Source organism: Puma concolor, chromosome E4 (genome assembly GCF_028749965.1).
Source record: "Puma concolor isolate L17-30 chromosome E4, mPumCon1.1.hap2, whole genome shotgun sequence".
Taxonomy (NCBI): domain Eukaryota; kingdom Metazoa; phylum Chordata; class Mammalia; order Carnivora; family Felidae; genus Puma; species Puma concolor.
The window spans coordinates 12,579,278-12,598,367 of NC_141683.1; the positions used below are offsets into that span (position 1 = coordinate 12,579,278).

The 19,090-nt window shown below is 40.9% G+C and overlaps 2 protein-coding genes across 6 annotated transcripts in view; both read left to right on the top strand.

Annotated features, from left to right (window-relative positions):
- The window catches only part of EPRS1 (glutamyl-prolyl-tRNA synthetase 1), a 72,097-nt gene extending 69,648 nt beyond the window's left edge, over nt 1-2,449 (top strand). For all 3 annotated transcript variants that reach the window (XM_086693540.1, XM_025927810.2, XM_086693541.1), the window contains 2 exons: nt 1,924-1,988; nt 2,086-2,449. In XM_086693540.1, the coding sequence (XP_086549666.1) occupies nt 1,924-1,988; nt 2,086-2,236 (216 nt within the window). In that variant the 3' untranslated portion in view covers nt 2,237-2,449. The remainder of the gene's footprint in view (nt 1-1,923; nt 1,989-2,085) is intronic.
- A 37-nt stretch (nt 2,450-2,486) lies between these two features.
- Nucleotides 2,487-19,090, top strand: part of SLC30A10 (solute carrier family 30 member 10) — a 46,504-nt gene continuing 29,900 nt past the window's right edge. Inside the window, exons 1-3 of one of the 3 annotated variants that reach the window (XM_086693546.1) lie at nt 2,487-2,586; nt 6,021-6,140; nt 11,054-11,255. Coding sequence is in view for 1 of the 3 variants with exons in the window: in XM_025927802.2 (XP_025783587.1) it covers nt 11,426-11,873 (448 nt within the window). In the remaining 2 variants the exon portion in view is untranslated. The other 2 variants (XM_086693547.1, XM_025927802.2) reach the window with 2 other exon arrangements.

Here is a 19,090-nt window from a genome sequence, read left to right on the forward strand (position 1 = left end):
AAAGTAATGAAAATATAGTTGTGTTGTGGGTTAAAAATAAAAGCAAAATTTTCTAAGAGACCAAATTTAAATTTATAATCCAAAGACCCTCTTTGTAATTAAGTCTTAATATTTTTATCATTGCACAGTGACAGTGGTTCCAAGTTTTCCTCCCATTCTGTTTTTTGTAATGAATTTTAAACAATACTTTTATGAATGTACATTCTTTTCATGCTTTCTGTTTGTACAAATGCTAATGATTTACCAAATTTCAATACAGGGGGGTAACTTTGGGTTATTTCAGCCCTTATATATCTAAGTTTATTTTGCTTCCACTTTCATCGCATAAACAATTTTTATTAAAATGTTTCAAAATTCTTACTAATACCATTCCTTACACCTTCTCTTCACCCACTCATTCCCTCCCACCCCCCACTACCCTGCCGGGATTTTCCTAGCAAGTTATCACTTCCTTATTGTCTTAAGGCAGATTATCAAAATAACAGTTGACCAATTTTGGGAATTAGGCTAACACATTTTGTTGAATAAGAGACGGATAACTAACTATTTCTTATCCTGCAGAATGTTCACCTGATGAATTACTTGTTCTTTTTATAATTTCCTACTGTTACTTTCACTTTACTTCTTAGAGAAACCTTTTAAAGTATGTTTAACTAAATTCCCAGTGCCTTATAAGGGGTTTGCAAGAGGGTCATGATTTGAGTATGGAATGTGTGGCTCAAAGTAGTTGATCAGAAATTGATGAGGGGGTGCGCCTCGGTGGCTCAGTTGGTTGAGCGTCCAACTTCGGTTCAGGTCATAATCTCGCGGTTCGTGAGTTCAAGCCCTGCGTTGAGCTTGGGCTCATTGCTGTTATTGCAGAGCCCTCTTCAGATCCTCTGTCCCCCACTCTCTCTCTGCCCCTCCCCTGGTCACACACACACACACACACACACACACACACACACACACTCCCTCTCTCTCTCTCTCTCTCTCTCTCTCTGTCTCTCTGTCTCTGTCTCTGTCTCAAAAATAAACATTAAAAAAAAATTGATGAGGGAGCTGGATAACTTTCTAACTGTTTTTAAACTAATGTCTGGGGATTGTCCCCATCTTTGATCTCCCCACTGCTAATCTTGATCTCCAGGAACTTTCTGTAGGATTGTTACATAATTGTTCTTGCATACAAACCTCACTTTGAAGTAGACATGCTATGAAAAGTTTAGGGTTTACAGCTGAGAGAACTCTTAATTCTTGTCTAGTCCAACACGCATTTTACAAAAGAAGATTCAGAGCTAGAGAGTTTCAAATATGCAGTGAATTTCAAAATTAGGGTAAAATCCCAGCTCTCTTGATTCTGCCCGTTATTCTGTATGATCTATAAAAGAAAATTTGAGAAGTTATTTTTTTCTGATACAAATTATTTTTGACTTTGAGTACCCTTGGACTTTAAAAGTGATTCACTTGCCTATCGCATTATGGCATAAAGCGAGGTTTACCTGATTGTTCATTGTTATCATTAACGGCAGTTTAAAAATCAGTTTATTATTCATCATCTCTCCTCTGTCCTACTTGCAACTGGTCACCTAGGCAGAGCAGGTAGTGTCCGGATCTGAAATGAGAGCAGTACAGTGAGAGGCAGGACTCAGGTCTACCGATCCTTTCTTTCCTCTCTTCGGGCACTGTGTTGTAGCCAGTTTATTTGGACATTGACGTGTATGGCAAAGATGTTTTGTCGTGTTGCTTTACAGTGTATGGGTTTTGGATAGAGGGACAAAAACATTTTCCCATCCCTTACGCCTTTGAGCAGAGTTTCTTGCAGGTTTGGAAAGGTACCGTGGCCTGAAACAGGTACCATGGGAGACGTGTCCTTTTTGCTTCAACTCAGGTATTCCTTTTACGGAATGGAATTCTAAACCCAGAATATTTTTTCTTTTCTATTAGATTGCTCAGATTCCATTCTGTGGGGAAATTGACTGTGAAGACTGGATCAAAAAGACCACTGCTAGGTAAATGTAGTTAACAGAACTTGTGAGTATTGCAGTGAAAAAGAATGGGAATTTAGAGCATAAATGAGTGGAATTCTTAATTTGTTTTTAATTTCAGAGATCAAGATCTTGAACCTGGGGCTCCATCCATGGGAGCTAAAAGTCTTTGCATCCCCTTCACACCGCTCCGTGAGCTGCAGCCGGGAGCCAGATGCGTCTGTGGCAAGAACCCTGCCAAGTTCTATACCTTGTTTGGTCGTAGTTACTAAGGGATAAAGCAAAACTCCTATCTCCAACCCTCCGCACTTTTTAAAAAAATTGATATTAATATCTTCCCAGATATAGACAGTTTTATGATTTTTTAAAATAAAAGTTCTAATGGGAGGTCACATGAGACACAGACCCCTTCTTCTTAGGCCTAAATTAACAGTGGGAAAAAGGCTTTTCTGTAAACAACCCCAGTAATAAATATCATGAATTAATACTGTTTTATGTATTCATTTATTTCTGAAATACATGATTTATGTACCACAGGACGTCCTTACAAAGAGATGAAGAAAATTGGGAACCCAGTCTCCCTCATGTTTCAGACCTCGAACAAGCAGTCCTCTCGTTTCTTGTATGTTGAAGTCCTTCTCTTCCTACACTCCTTCTCCTGAATCTAAAATTGTCCTAAATCTTTCTGTTTAGAAGACAAAACAAAACCACAAATGGACCGAAAAACAAAGAAACCCCATACCTTTCCCGTGAGCTTCTTCCTCCCTCTCGTTACTGCTAGTTTCTGTGGGGTCTTCACCAACAGGCCATGGTTTCTGAAGGAGGCATAACCCCCTCACTTCCGCTTCTTGTTTTGCACTTGTCTGCGCCCGCCCTGCCTCCGCCCCACCGCCATTTTCCCTGCGACCCCTAATGCCACTTCTGACCCAAGCTAACGTCTCAGTCTCTTGTCTTCCCATATCACTCTGCTGCGTTTCTGCTGCTATAAAACATTTCTTTTTTTTACTAAAATTACTCCTATGACTTGCCCTCCCACTCTGATTCTTTTTCTTAGTTCTTCCCTAGGCATTCGTAGGCTAAACTTCTGTACCTGGCCCTTTTCTGGTGCTGCCTAGTCTACCTCCTCTAATCCCATGGTTTGACAGAACACGAATAGGATGACTCCAGCCAACATTCTTTCTCTAGGTCTGAGCTCTAGACCTTATTCCAGCTGCATCCTCAGGCCTCTCGAATGTTCCCATCATATTTTCAGGCTATTTGTCCCAAAACCCTCGTTTCACCATCCACTCCCAGACCTGCTCTTCCTACAGTATTTCCTGCTAAAGGGCTTCACATTTCCAAAATGTACCTGGTAACCTAAACCAGAACCGGAGTCATCTTAGCCTCTCCAACACACCGTCTGCTGTGTTCATTTGGCCAGCACAACATCCCGCCATTCCCACTCGTGTCTCCTGGGTCTCCCCTTTCGCAGATGCCTCTACTGCCTCGTGTCTGTTAACCTCTGACGTCAGTTACGTACACTGGCCTCCGGAGTTTTGTCTCAGGCGGGCCCCACATTGCCACAGGTATTTTCTTTCTTAATGTACAACGTACCAAGATGTCTCTCTTCCCCTTAAAAGGCTTTTCAGGGCTCACCATCAGTAACAGAATAAAATATTAATGCTATAGCCAAGTCTGGTTCAGCCTATCTGACCAGTCTCTCTTCTTCAACCAATCCAGCAAAGCCCTATGCAACCTAACCATTTGGGGTTTCTTGTGAACAATGCGCCATTTCCCATCTCTGTCTCTGTCCCTTTGCCTGGAATGCCTTTTACTCATTTCTAGTCAACTAGGTAAATCTCTCTGGGGCTCCATTCCAAAACACTTTCCCACTTTGTAGTAATAAATACACCAATAAAAGGAATAAGCTTCAAAAGGACTTGAATTTTGAATCATGTTTTGAAGGATAAGTAGACTTTTATTATTTTTTTTCTGGGTGAACTTGTTTTATTTTTTCAAAGAAATAATTTTGCTTATTGAAAAGTCATACATACTCATTGCTAAAAAAGAAAATATAAATTAAAATAAGACCGTAAAAGTCAATTGGTAATTCTAAAACCCAGGTAAATTACTATTTGAGTATTGCATATTTACATGTCTAAGATTACTAGGCATACCATTTATAATGTGTTTTTTTTTTAATTCTAATTTTATTTTTTAAATTCACATCCAAGTTAGCATATAGTGCAACAATGATTTCAGGAGTAGATGCCTTAGTGCCCCTTACCCATTTAGCCCATCCCCCCTCCCTCAACCCCTCCATTAACCCTCTGTTTGTTCTCCATTTAAGAGTCTCTTACGTTTTTGGGGCGCCTGGGTGGCGCAGTCGGTTAAGCGTCCGACTTCAGCCAGGTCACGATCTCGCGGTCCGTGAGTTCGAGCCCCGCGTCGGGCTCTGGGCTGATGGCTCAGAGCCTGGAGCCTGTTTCTGATTCTGTGTCTCCCTCTCTCTCTGCCCCTCCCCCGTTCATGCTCTGTCTCTCTCTGTCCCAAAAAAATAAAATAAAACGTTAAAAAAAAAAAAAAAATTTAAAAAAAAAAGAGTCTCTTACGTTTTTGTCCCCCTCCCTGTTTTTGTATTATTTTTGCTTTCCTTCCCTTACGTCCATCTGTTTTGTATCTTGAAGTCCTCATATGAGTGAAGTCCTATGATACGTGTCTTTCTCTAATTTCGCTTAACATAATACCCTCTAGTTCCATCCATGTAGTTGCAAATGGCAAGATTTCATTCTTTTTGATTGCCGAGCAATACTCCATTATATATATACACCACATCTTTATCCATTCATCCATCGATGGACATTTGGGCTCTTTCCATGCTTTGGCTATTGTTGATAGTGCTGCTATAAACATTGGGGGGCTTGTGCCCCTTCGAAACAGCACACCTGTATCCCTTGGATAAATACCTAGTAGTGCAATTGCTGGGTCGTAGGTTCTATTTTTAATATGTCATTTGCAAACATCTTCTCCCATTCTGTCGGTTGCCTTTTAGTTTGTTGATTGTTTCCTTCGCTGTGCAGAAGCTTTTTATTTTGATGAGGTCCCCATAGTTCATTTTTGCTTTTGTTTCTTTTGCCTCCGGAGACGTGTTGAGTTAGAAGTTGCTGCAGCCAAGATCAAAGAGGTTTTTGCCTGCTTTCTCCTTGAGTATCTTGATGGCTTCCTGTCTTACATTCAGGTCTTAAATCCATTTTGAGTTCATTTTTGTGTATGATGTAAGAAAGTGATCCGGTTTCATTTTTCTGCATGTCACTCTCCAGTTTTCCTGGCACCACTTGCTGAAGAGACTGTCTTTGTTTTATTGGATATTCTTTCCTGCTTTGTCAAAGATTAGTTGGCCATACGTTTGTGACTCTATTTCTGGGTTCTCTATTCTGTTCCATTGATCTGAGTGTCTGTTCTTGTGCCAAGGATAAGTAGAATTTTAATACATAGAAAAGGAAGGACATTCCAGGCAGAGGGAACAGCATATGCAAAACCTCATGGTTTTGGTATATGCTATGTGTGAGAACACAGCAAAACTGTTATTAAGTTGGTAGGAAATTATCAAAGCAGATTAAATATAGCATATCTTCAAGACTGATGTTTTGAGTATGTATTCATATAGATGAATGAGGTAAATACATAAGCCACATTTCTGTCAGAATCAGTTTCTTATTAAGCTATGGCAATACAGAATGCTTTATCTTGTTTTTCTACCTTTAGTAGCTGTGTAAACCACCTATTCGTTTATAAAATGGAGAGACGTCTAATAGCTTCACCAGAGTTACTCTACCTTATAAAGTACTTAGAACAATGCCTAACACACACTAAAAAATAATAGCTAATGTTAGTTAATGACCTTACAGAGTCAACTGGAAGTTGCTCCTAATTTGTAGCTTTAATTAACAATAATTAGCCTCTGATTTTTTTTGTCCTGCAAACATAAATGCTTTAAAACGCAAGGTTTTTTTAGTGGATCCATGACAAAAGCCTGAAAAGTAGATCAGAAACTAATAACCACATTTTGTCCCATAGCCCAAGGCCATTTTGGAGGAAGTGGCAATCATCGGAGCAAAGACAAACCCCAGGCTATTTTTTGAAGCTTCAGATGAGTAGAACTAATCACAGAAAAGCTTGAAGTTTGCTGCTTTAAAGGTATTCACTATTTAAAGGAACCTCCAAATAATTATGTTGAGGAAGGAATCCTTCCTCCAAAATCTACTTGTGATAAATTGCTTTCTTTCTCAAACTGAGGTTCAACTAAAATACCAAAACTTTTTCAAACATCTGAAGAGTGGTGGTGCTTTTCAAGAGGGTGCTAAACCTGAATCCAAGTGATATCCTTTAAGAAATGATCAGTATTTTACTTGCAGATGACAGCCATTAATTAGATACCTGACCAACAGTCACAAAAGTGATCGTGTGCCTTGTGTTTGTTCCAACAAGAAGAAAACAAATAGGTCAAGGTATATTATTGCTGGCTGTGCTCACTAGGACCTGCTAGTGTATATTATAGGATAGCAATTTCTAGGTTCATCCATGGCTGTTCAAAATAGTTCCTAATGCCAGTAAATCATTTGACACCTTCATGAAAATTAGTAACAGCAACTTCTCTGGCTTCCTGCTGGGGAGGCTTTGAGGCTTGAGATCAGCAACAAGCAGAGAGAAGGCATTTTGACTGGAGGGTCTGTGCCTGTCCCCCTATTTGGTATCTGATTGTAGTTATAAATATTAGTCATCTGTCATAAAGCTGTGGTTTTCAGGGGGGTGTCAGGAGCATCAGAAGTTTGGGGAGGCAGCTACCGCTACCAAATCTTCGGCCTTTTGCTTGTCACTTTCGCCGCGTCTAGAAAACTCCAGCCATTTATTTAATAAATTTGAGCACCTGCTTTGTGCAAAGTGCCTAAGCAGACAGCAGCAAGTAGAGCCAAACATGAGTTTTCCTCTTCTTGGCTCTATCTCCTTGAAGTTATCTAGTTCAGCTGCAAAAGCAGGCAATCGAGTGGACAGGGAGGTGGAGCAGGGAACTGGGGCTGAGCACTGTGAAGAGGGGGGCATTGCCTCGGTGACCCTCATGGAGACATGGCAGGATCATCCCTGCCCACAGCAGCGTGCTGACAACAACCCCTGTACTCAAGATGATAATAGCTGGAGAATGAGGTCCACCCGATCCTGCCACACCTCAGGCTTGAAATCACAGAGACAAACACATTCCCCTGGCTCAGCAGGCGATGTGAAAACGGTGCCTCCGTTTCACTTTACTGGAGGATTCAAGAGTTTGAAACATCCGTAGTGCTGAAATGATATAAAACTGTTTTAAAGGAGTCTCATGTAATGGGGATATCTCACAATATATTTTAGTTATGTTCCCGAAAGCAAACTTTGTGACTGGGGAGAATGTGTTGAATGAGCGAGGAGCTTGGGGGATATACAGGCTGGTGACGGTGCTAACAACAGAATTATGTGGTAAAAATGTCATTATACTGTATTTCCCTCATTTATTCATTCTGTCACTCTCCTGGACAATTATTTCCTACATTTTTCCCCTCAATTTTTCCAGATTTCCCCTTTCTGACTTCGAGTTGGTCGTCTCGATTTCGGTTTCATCAAGAAGATAGAGACAATAAGAATAGACCCACCAGGGGCGCCTGGGGGGCTCAGTTGGATAAGTGTTAGACTTTGGCTCAGGTCATGATCTCACAGTTTGTGGTTTCAAGCCCTGTGGTTTCAAGCAGCGGGCTCTGTGCTGACAGCTCAGAGCCTAGAGCCTCCTTTGGATTCTGTGTCTCCCTCTCGCTCTGTTCCTCCCCCACTCATGCTCTGTCTCAAAAATAAATGTTAAAAAAAATTTTTTAATAAAAAAAAAATGGACCCACCAGGACCTCCCACCACTGCATCTACCCTCTTGTGTGGGTACATGCTGTCATCTTCCCCAACTTGTCGATTCCCTATCCCTTTAGCCTGAAAATAAAGCTGTCTGTACTTGCCAGCTCCTGTTTCCTTGTCTGTTCTGAACCCACTTCATTTGCCCTCTTGTTCAGGCCACGAGTGGCGTCCATAACGTGAAATACGAGCCATCACTTCCAGTCCTCCTCCCGTTTACTCTCAGCATTTGGCCCGGCTGATGCCTCCTCTTCTTTGAAACACATTCTTCCTTGGCCTTGAGAATACTATACCCTCCCATTTTCCCTTCCACCTCTCTGGTCCTTCTCTCTCATCTCTTCGTATTGCCTTCTCTTTGCAATTTTCTCTCATTTCCCTGGTGACCTCCTGTAGTATATTGTCAGCATTCAAGTTCATATATTCCTAGCCTATTCATCTCCCCCGAACTCCAAACTTTCTTACTTGACACCCTATGTAGCATTTCAGCCCGGCTGTCTAATAGATACACCAAACAACGTCATTTCTGCTCCTTGCTCCCCTACACCCCCAATCCTATAGCTGTCACCATTGTCCTACTTCCATCTCACTTGCAACATCAGGCCACAGCCCTAATGTCACCTTGACTGTTCTCTTTCATACCTCTCATCCAATTGCCCAGCAAATGCTATTGGCTCTAACGACCCTGAGATCGAGACCTGAGCCGAAATCGAGAGTCGGATCCTTAATAGACTTGAACCACCCAGGCGCCCCCATCCTAACCATTTTTAAGTGTATGCTTCAGTGTTAAGTATATTTGCATTTTGGGGTAGCCAATTAGCAGAACTTTTCCGTCTCACAGAATTGAAGCTATATTCATTAAACAACTCCCTCATGTCCCCCTCCCCCCAGCTCCTGCAACCACCATTCTAACTTTTTGTTTCTATGAATTTGACTGCCTTCGATAGCTCATAAAAGTGGAATCCTTCAATATTTGTCTTTTTATGCCTGACTTATTTCACGTAGCTTGGTGTCCGCAAGGCCCATCTATATAGTAACGTGTTAGAATTCCCTTCATTTTTAAGGTGGAATAATATTCCATTGTATGTATACATATGTGCACACACACACACTCCCACCACATTTTATCCTTTCATCTGTCAATGGACACGTAGCCTGCTTCCGTCTCTTGGCTGCTGGGAGTAGTGCTGTTATGATGCACAGACCCTGCTTTCAATTCCTTCGGTTTTATAACCAGGAAGTAGACTTACTGGATCAAACAGCAATTCTATTTTTCATTTTTTGAGGAACTGGCATACTATTTCTCATAGTGACCACACCGTTTAAAATTTCCTAGTAATTTTTCAACAAAGGGCCTTGCGCTTTCATTTGGTACCCAAGCCCATGGATTACGTGGCCGGTTCTGCCTGGGTCTTCCCACTTCCCACGTGGTCCAAGTCACCGGCCTTTTGTTTAGATTATTGCCACAGTCTCCTAACAGGTTCCTCGGCTTTCATGTCATCTCAACCCAGGATCCAAAGATTCTTTTAAAACGTGAATTCGGTCTTGTCATTGTTCAGCTCTCCCATCTCAGGATACTACATGATCCTCCCCCGCCCCCCCCCCCCCACCATTGCCTCTCAGACCCCACATCCTGTTTGTCTCCCTCAGTCACTCCTCTCCAACTACACTGAGCTCCTTCCCTGCTCCTTGAACTTCCCATGCTCTCTGCTTCCTCTGCCTAAGAAAGAACTGCTTTCAGGCATCTTCATGGCTCAGTCTCGTCCTTCCTTTATTTCTTTTTTTTTTTTTTACAGCCCACCCACGTCCCCCATTCAGATCTTACTCAAGAACATCTCAGTCAATTTTTACCTGACTTTATTTAAAATAACACCCCCACCCCTATACCAACACTGTATCCCTCTTCTCTGCTTCATTTGTCTCCATTATTCTTACTACCATCTGACATTCAGTAGATTTTATGATTAATTTGTTAATTAATCTCCCTCCCCCACTAGAATGTAAGCTTCATGAAGGCAGAGGCTTTCCTCTGTTTTATTCACTGCCGTCTCCCCAGAGTCTAGAACCATGTGTGACATGTAGGAACTTAGTATCTGTTGCGTGAATGGACGAGTGAGGTAGTCTTAGTGCAGTAATTTTCATAATCTCATTCAAAGTCCCAATGTTAGAGTATCAGCTGACCAGGAGATTATTTCTGAGATGCTGAGGAAATTACTAGGGCTGCATCTAAGTTGTCAGTGTTTTCCAGATGAAAAAAAACCAATATGGTGTGTATATAAATAGAAAGATGCATTAAAAGAATTGGCTCATGCGATGGCGGAGGCTGAGAAGTCCCAAGATCTGCAAGGTGAGTCGGCAAGCCCGAGGACCAGGGGACTCACTGGAGCAGGTCCAGTGAAAGACCACAGGCTCGAGACTGAGGATGAGCTGATGTAGGGGTTTAAGCCTGAAGGCAGGAGAAAGCCAAGTGTTTCCACTTGAAGACAGTCGCGGGACCAATTCTCTCTTACTTGTAGGGGGGAAGTTCTGTTGATTCCTTCCACTGAATGCATGAGGCTCTTCTACATCAGAGAAGGGCAATCTGTGGCACTCAGTCTACCAATTGGAATACCAATCTCATGCCAGAATGATGTTTGACCAAATGTCTGAGCACCTGGTGGCCCAGTCAAACGGACACATAAAATTAACCATCGCAGTCAGACTTTTTTAATTCAGAAAAGATTGGGTATAGTAATTTTAATCTGCGTTCCTCTATAGGATTGACTGTAGGGAGTCTACTCAAAACAATAGAGGCCGCTACTGTTTTAGATATTCGGGACCTGGAAAATCGTTATGATTTACAAGTGACACATTGATAAGATTAAAAACAAAAAAATTTGCTTGCATCAGCTAAATTGAGTTATTCTAATTTAGCTTTCTTCCTGAAGCTAACTGGGATCATGGCTTTAGCTCCTTCGGCTTAACGGTGTTTTATCTTTTCTGAACATGAGGAATGTTTTTCTTGTCTTATTTGTGGAGAATGCTTGGAAGTAGGGTGCTTGTTATTCCGGATTAGTGGACACGACAGTAGAAAAATCACCCTAGCCTCTTTGGCTTTGACTTCTTGTAGCTCTGATCTGTGGATTAGAGACCCCTAGAATGTTCCCTGTTCCATGTGGTTAACAGAATTCATATTTTTTACCCACCAGGCAGACAAGACCCGATTGTTTATGACAAACGGCTTGACCCACCACAGTAGCTATTGCACACACCGAGGCTGGAAAGGCCAAAGCCACAGATGAACTTCTGCCCAATTCAAAGATCCGGAGGCTCCTGGCTTTTGTGCGTAAACACACAATGAATGAAAGAAGCCCCTCAAGTCTGCATCGGAAGCCCGTGCCTTCACTTTCCGTAAGTCCCAGCTCACGTGACATTTCTTGCTTAATTGCCCTTTAAACTGTTTTATGGCTTTATAGCAGCCTATAAAAGGTGATTTCCAAATATGACAAGTGCTGCAAGGCTGAAGGGGAGAGTTACCCTTCCCAAGAGAGGGGTGAGGAGCTGCCCGAGAGCGAGGCGCCATGGGGCGATACTCGGGAAGAAGCTTCCGGTTAGTCCTCCTGTGCGCGGTGAGCGTCCTCCTGTTCGTGATGGAGCTGGTGATCGCCCACATAGGCAACTCCCTCTCCCTGGCCTCCGATGCCTTCGCCGTCCTCTCCCACTTTGTTTCCATGATCATCGCCTGGCTTGGCGTGAGGGCCAGCAGGATAAAACGGCACAGGAAGAGCACTTTCGGCTTTCTCCGGGCAGATGTGGTGGGAGCGTTTGGCAACTCCATTTTTGCCGTGGCTCTGATGTTCAGCATCCTGGTGGAAGCTGTCAAGAGGTATATCGATCCCCAGAAGACAGAGGAGCCACTGCTGGTTCTCAGTGCTGGAGTTATTGGCCTCTTCTTCAGTGTCCTTAACTATGTCACCTTGGACTGCTGTTACTGTACGGCACACAGGCCCCAGGGAGACACTGAAACAGGTAAATAGCTCCTTAGATGTTATAGCAGATGTGGTCAGCCTCGTGGCTGGTGCTGTCTGCGGGGGCCTCTGACGGTGCTTTTGAGACAGGCCCAGCTCGTTTGGTCGGCCTCATGTCCATGACTTCACAAAAGATCTTTCTCAAAGGAGTTGCTTCCAGGCCAAATTTCCTGGTGAGCTGGGTGGCCACAAGCCGCTTTCATCTTGGGGGCTTTAATTTTTAGTCACCAGGAATGAAAAGTGTTCAGAGAGGTAGACAGGGAGTAAAGGTACTGAGCAGGGCCATGAAGGGAGCAATTTGAAAGAAAGCGGATGTGGCATTGAAAACAGTCTCCTTTAATTAGTGGCCAGATGCGACACGGCTGTGTTTGAATTTAAAAATAATATTTTAGAGTCCCCATAAAATATGTTTAAGAAAATACTGGGCCCTCTAACCAGCTGATATCAAGCAAAGGGTCAAACAAGTGTCTTGGCTGACAAATTCATAGGACTATATACTGGAAGAATTTACAGAAAATGGGGAGAGAAAAAATAAAGGAGATGATCTAGTGAACTTAGTTCTTTTTAAGATGGAAATATTTGTACTTATTGTGTGCATCCATTCTATTTGACAAAAAGAAAAACTATTTACACATGAAACTTTTGGAAGGGCTTAAGAGTGGGTACCACTCATTGGGCCATCTGTCAAAAAATGGAGTTAAATCTTGGGAGAGAGCAGTTGACTCTAAAGCAATGAATCCAAATGATAAATCATTAGATGAAAATGTTTCTTTATTCCTACAGTAGGAATTAAACATATATATAAAGAGCTTCTTGCAGAAGAGAGAAATTTCCAGTGCTTTTTAAAAGAGTCCCATAGCATGAACAGACCAAGTTCAAATCATGGCTTTACCCCAGGGCAGCATTCGAGTTAGCTCAGCTAGCCTGTCTGCCCACAGGTAATATGAAAGTAGGAAGCACCAAGTGAGATCCTGAGTGTTTAGCACTTAACAGACAGTTGGTAAAGAGTAACTTGTTTTTTTTAAAAATCACAATGCATGGGGCGCCTGGGCGGCTCAGTCGGTTAAACTCTCAGTTTTGGCTCAGGTCATGATCTCATGGTTTGTGAGATCAAGCCCTGTGTTGGGCTCCGTGCAGACAGTGTGGAACCTGCTTGGGAATCTCTCTCTCTCTCTCTCTCTCTCTCTCTCTCTCTCTGCCCTTCTCCCACTCTCTCTCACTCAAGATAAATAAACTTAGAAAAAATCACAATGCAAGCCTTTGAATTATGTAATAATCCAGTATTATTGAATTCTAATTGCTCATCTGAATTTGAAGAAATTTTAAGATTTTCCTTATTTGATGCTCATCAGTTTTCTCTGGGTTTGCATTTTTCATTTTATTCCTTCTGCCTTTGCTCCCAGTGTAAATTATGGCCGCTAGGTCCAGTCTTTTATGCTATCTCTGTCTAAATTTCCCGATTAGTAGAATGTATGTTATGAGAGCACCTATAGTATGTATTAAGGATAAAAGGGAACAAAGAAGAAAATAGAACCTATATCTTTATTCAATTTAATGAATCAGTTAAAACCTTATCCTTTTAAAAAGACAATTAGTTAATTTGAGACCCTAAGCCTTGTTTACATCAGTCATCATGTAGAAATTATTACTTGAGACTCCAGATTATAAAATCCACATATCTGATGTAAGAAAAATATATTTCTTATTGCTAAGTATAATTTTAAGGCAAGGAAGTGGATTTCAAACAAATGGTTAGTTTCAGCTTTGGAAGTGTCATCATCACTAAACTTACCATTGTGTTTCAGACATATGATATATTTTAGGCAAAAATATACATACAATAAAAAAATTTTAGGCAAAAGGTTTGACTCTGACCAATGTGAGAATTGACAGACAAGTATAATTTTATTATTATAAATTGAATTATTGTCATATAGGTCTTAGATTAGCTCTTGTTTGGGAAGTGCTGCTTTCTAATGTTTATGTCCATGCTAAGACAACAAAAAGAGGCTTAAGACAAATATTTCACCCTGATCATATCAGTTTCTATTGCCTAAATTCCAGAATATCTATCTTCTTTTGAAGGGTTGGATGCTATACAATATTCTACTTTATATAATTAAGTACAGTGATAGGTATACACATAGAGCTAATGATTTAAGAACCACATTCTGTGTTCACTTTCTTTTGATAGCTTTTGGTATTGCATTCTTCTGGTAGAAATTTTAGAATGTGTAAACCCTCCAAGTAATTTTAGGATAGCTACTTTGTTTTGCATTTATTGAGTTATGTACTTAGCACTTTTAGTAAAACATACATTTTGGTATCTTTCCCATTACCTAAATAAGTTTAAAGTAAACATTTGGATGAATCTCAGAAACTGACATTACCCCATTTTAATTGTCTTCCATTTCAAGGAGAAATTGATTAATCCATACACATTAATTGATACCAGGAGGTATACAATATGAGAGAACAATGACTCTTGACTTCAGAAGATTTGACGTCCATTTAGGATAAAGGATTTCTGTATGCCTAGAACTCTAGCTTGCAGTGCTGTGGTCCCTCCTGGGTTAGTGATCAGAGTCAGGATAATCTATCACTGCTTCTGTGGGATCTGTGGCCAGAAAGGGTTTTTACTTAGCAAGTCTTCAGTCTCTTTTGGTTCTGTGGATCTTTAACTGGTTCTGCTGGATCCGTCTGATGTGGGAATTGTATCAGTTACATGTGCTGTCTGAGGTCATAGGAAAGTAAAACATAAGATCACTAACTCTAAATATTAATAGAATAGACTGTCTAAACTGTTAAGACTTTAAAATATCCGTGAGTTTCAAGGAGTAAGAAAGGTTGGAAAATCAGACAGATGGAGCTAGAAATTAAACAATAAAACAAAACAAACGAAACAAAACAAAACAAAACAAAACAAAAAACCCTGGGAGAAAAGAATGTAGAAGATTCAGCTGAAGGACCCCAGAAACCCTGGGTCAATCCCTCTCTGGCATGAGTCCATCCCTGACATGAAAAGTGATAGGGGAGCAGGTATTTTTGGCTAAAGTAAAAGGCAAAAATGAAAAAAGTAAAAATCACAAGCATGGAAGAAAAAACAAACAAGGGGGAAAGTCTGAAATGTAGATGGTTACGTGTGTGTTTGGGGAAAGAGCAAGGGGTTAAAACAACACATAGATTCAGATCCCAAGAAATATGTGACACCAGCTTTCTTTCTCTAGACTTAAGGACTAAATCTGCTGTGCTTACAGTTTTTCCTACTCCTTGTTTCCTTGATTTTCCTTGACTTTCACATTGTCTTTTATGTTTTGTTTTGTTTTTAAAAGTTGAGTTTTCTTTAAAATATAACTACTGTAACTCTCTATGCACTCGCCCTATATTGAACAGATACCTTTATATACATTGGCCTTATTTTAAACCAAAGACAGTTTTGTGTAGATCTGTCTGGGATATATTAGCCTTGCTGCCATTTATATAATTTATAGGTGAACAATTTATATCTGAAATATCTGCTTATTACTTTTATTTTATTTTATTTTATTTACAAAATGCCTTTCCTTTGAATTTATTTAAATTGTTTTCGTTTTGAGTCCAAATTGTGCTCATTCTCTCTCTCTCTGTCTCTCTCCTCTTCCCCCCACCCCCCAGCCTCCTCCTCCCACCCTCCCTGTCCCTGTCCCTTTAGCCACCTTTCTGGCATTATGTTTCTCCAACCAAATCGCTGGAGGCAGTGACAGCACAGTAATCAACCAGACACGCTGTTGTGGAAGGTTGTAACACACTGTCGATTGGTTGTTCTCACAAGCTTCTAATTTAGACTCAGTACTAGTTAAGACTCAATACCATAGCCTGATGGGAGCCTTTCACATGGACAGTCCTGTAGACCCTGAAAGCAAATCTGGTTTCCTTTCCTTGTAGAGCAAATTTGACCCAGAAACCAGCAAAATAAGCAAGGCTCTGAGAGTTTTAGGAGAGGCAAGGGGGAATCGGCTTCCTATCTCCCAGTAGCAAATACCGGGGAGTGAATAAGAGGTCAGAAACTGCACCATGGAACACAGCTTTCCAAACTGGAAAGGGAAAGTTTTCTGGGCAGAGCTTCCCTGAGTTCTCTGTCTAGTTCACAGGAATGATTGGGAGTTTACAATATTATTACATCATTTTAAGAATCATGCTTAATTCCCGAACCTGTTACTTTGCCACTTGTCCATGCCTGACGCTGTTGTTTTCCAAGCACTGTGTTGGATTTTGAACAATTAACTTCCAAGTGAGGGTTCAGTGGTAAGTGTACACACACACACACACACACACCTATTGTAGATTACAGTGTCTCTCCCATGCTAGATGCTCCTTATATTCCCTTACATCTCTTTCCATGTGTTCATGACAGCTTGGTGAGCCCCTCCTCTCTCTTTTTGCCCAATTACAGCGTTCTGGGTCAGTTCTAGGGAGTGAATAAGAAAGATTAACAAAAGATTGAAAAATAGGTGCTATTTCACATTTGTGAAGTCAAATTCAACTGAAGGGGAAAAAAAAAAAAGAAGGGTAAACCAGTTCCTTGTTCTCAGCCATTTTCTTCTAACATGCAGAGGCTATTCTGATATCTGAGTTAAATGTTAATGAAAACCAAGTGTTTATTGACATCCATGGGTTGTCGGGCACTCGGGAAATGTACAGACAATAGTCACGGCACTGTGTGGCATACATTTGGAGAGCTCCATGTCTTATGAAATAATTAGAACGTATTGCATTGATTTGCAGAATTATATGTATTGTGACAGAATATTTGCTATTTCCATTTTACAGACAAGAAAACAGAGGTTGAGTCAGGTCCATGGTCATACAGGTAGTTCATGGTAGGGCACAAAGAAATTACAAGGTTGAGTCTAGGCCCTTAATTAAAGACCTACTCTGCTTCACCAAAACAAACAAACAAACAAACAAACAAAACAAAAACAAAACAAACAAACAAAAACACTGAAAATTTGCTCAGCAATAATCACAAAATAACATGTCAAAAAGTGCCAATTAATACACTAAAAATTGAATCCCAGTAGCTGACTGACCTCTAGAAAGATACTCAAACTTTCTAAACCTCAGTTTCTCTGTCTGTAAAGTGGGTAGTGTCTATCTTTTAAGATGTTGCAAGGATGAAATTATATTGTGTGTGTGAACTTGTCGACATAGTGCTTGGTGGTAGTGGATGGTACTGATTGTCCAAGGATTGAAGGGCAAAGAATGAATGAAATATTAGTAACACCCCCCTGGGGACAAGTCCCTTGCTTACTTCACAGCCATGACACAGAGCCCACCTTATCCTGGACCAACACTCATAACTGTTTGCTGTTAGTTGTGCATTTGATCAATACAGACCCATCACTACTCCTGGAAAACCACACAAAACATGTATCTTACTGATGACAAGTTAGTAGCATCCTTACTAGGATGAAACAAAGGGAACATGGACCAGTCACTGGAAAACACGTGTTCTAGCACTTCTTCCCTCATGTACTGGGTCTGATAATGGAGAAGATACTTAACCATTTTGAGCTTCATCTCATGTATCATTACACTGATTTTAAAGAATCAATATGCTTTTCTTTTGTTAAGTAATACCTTCATGATGCATGATTTTTCAAAGGGTTCTTGTAAATGTTACTTTCTTCGTTTTCAGTGTTTAAGATGACACTTTGTAGAAGGGCATTGGTTATATTTTTCAACTGTTAAAAATTATATTATTTTTAAATATATTTTTAATATGTTTATTTTTGAGAGGGGGGGGGGGCAAGCCTGAGCTGGGGAGGGGCAGAGAGAGAAGGAGACACAGAATCTGAAATGGGCTCCAGGCTCTGAGCTGTCAGCACAGAGCCCAAGGCAGGACTCGAACTCACAAACTTGTGACCTGAGCCAAAGCCAGATGCTTAACCGACTGAGCCACCCAGGTGCTCCAAAAAATTATATATTTTAAACCTTTGTAATGGTATTAACATCAGACTATCACATTCATGAAAATAATGCAAGTGTAGTTCATATTTCCAAGTTGCAAATGAAGAAGCCGAGGCACCAAATGTTTTAATGTTAGCTCACAGTTGATGCTGGAACCAGGACTTTGCATTTCCATACCTTTATCCTGCCATAAGGTGATTTGCCTTTTAAACATTTACCTACAGTTCTGACTAGTGAGTAATGACATACCCATTCACCTTGCTCATAGGCCCAATTTTCCAAGAAGGTGGGGTGAGAGTAAACTTACTCTTTTGGTTTTCTTTTGCCAGATGCTTACAGGATGTAAAGGACATATTTGTTATTTTTCTCCTTTGTCTTAGGCTTTTGACAGAGACAGTAGTCAACACAGTTTTTAGAAAACATTATGTGTAACTGTCTCTGATGACTATGACGTGCCATCATTTTTTATAAGTGGCCATAAATCTAGTGACTCCTTTTTCTTAGAATGTTTTCCAAAGTCCACATCCTGATATTTATTGTTTACCTTTGAGAAGGTATCTTGAGAGAATTTTGAGGAAAGTAATTTTTTTTAATTTTTAAAAATACTTATTTTTGAGAGAGAGAGAGAGAGAGAGAAGATGAGAGAGAGAGACAGAGAGCATGAGCAGGGCACGGGCAAAGAGAGAGAGGGAGACACAGGATCCGAAGCAGGCTCAGGCTCTGAGCTGTCAGCACAGAGCCCGATGAGGGGCTTGAACCCACGAGCTGTGGGATCATGACCTGAGCCGAAGTCGGACGCCTAGCTGACTGAGCCACCCAGGCGCCCCGGAAGTAATTTTTGATGAAGCCTATCTATGCTCTTGCTCTTTATCTGCAGTGACAACACTAAAAATGTATCAATCCAAAAGACAATAGGAAAAAGATGATCCTAACTCAGACCAACGAGAACGAGAGATTTGTTTCTTATGGGGGAGCGGCAGAGAAGTCAGGCAGAGAAGGAAGTACTGTCTGGAGGGTCCACTTGTTTTCTGTAGGATTCTTTACCTGAAGAAACTGCCTTGAGATTTTGTAGGACAGAGTAAGAACGGAACCAACATCCAGCTCTATAGCTGGTGACTAGAGTCAATTGAGGAGATTGGACATTATAGAGCCAATAAATAACTTCCACCTTGAGGCTTGAGCTAGGTGAGGATGAAGGAATCAAAGATGGTCAGATAGCAATAAAAAGAGTAGTCCAGTTCTTGATAAAAGCTGGATGGGAGAAGGTAC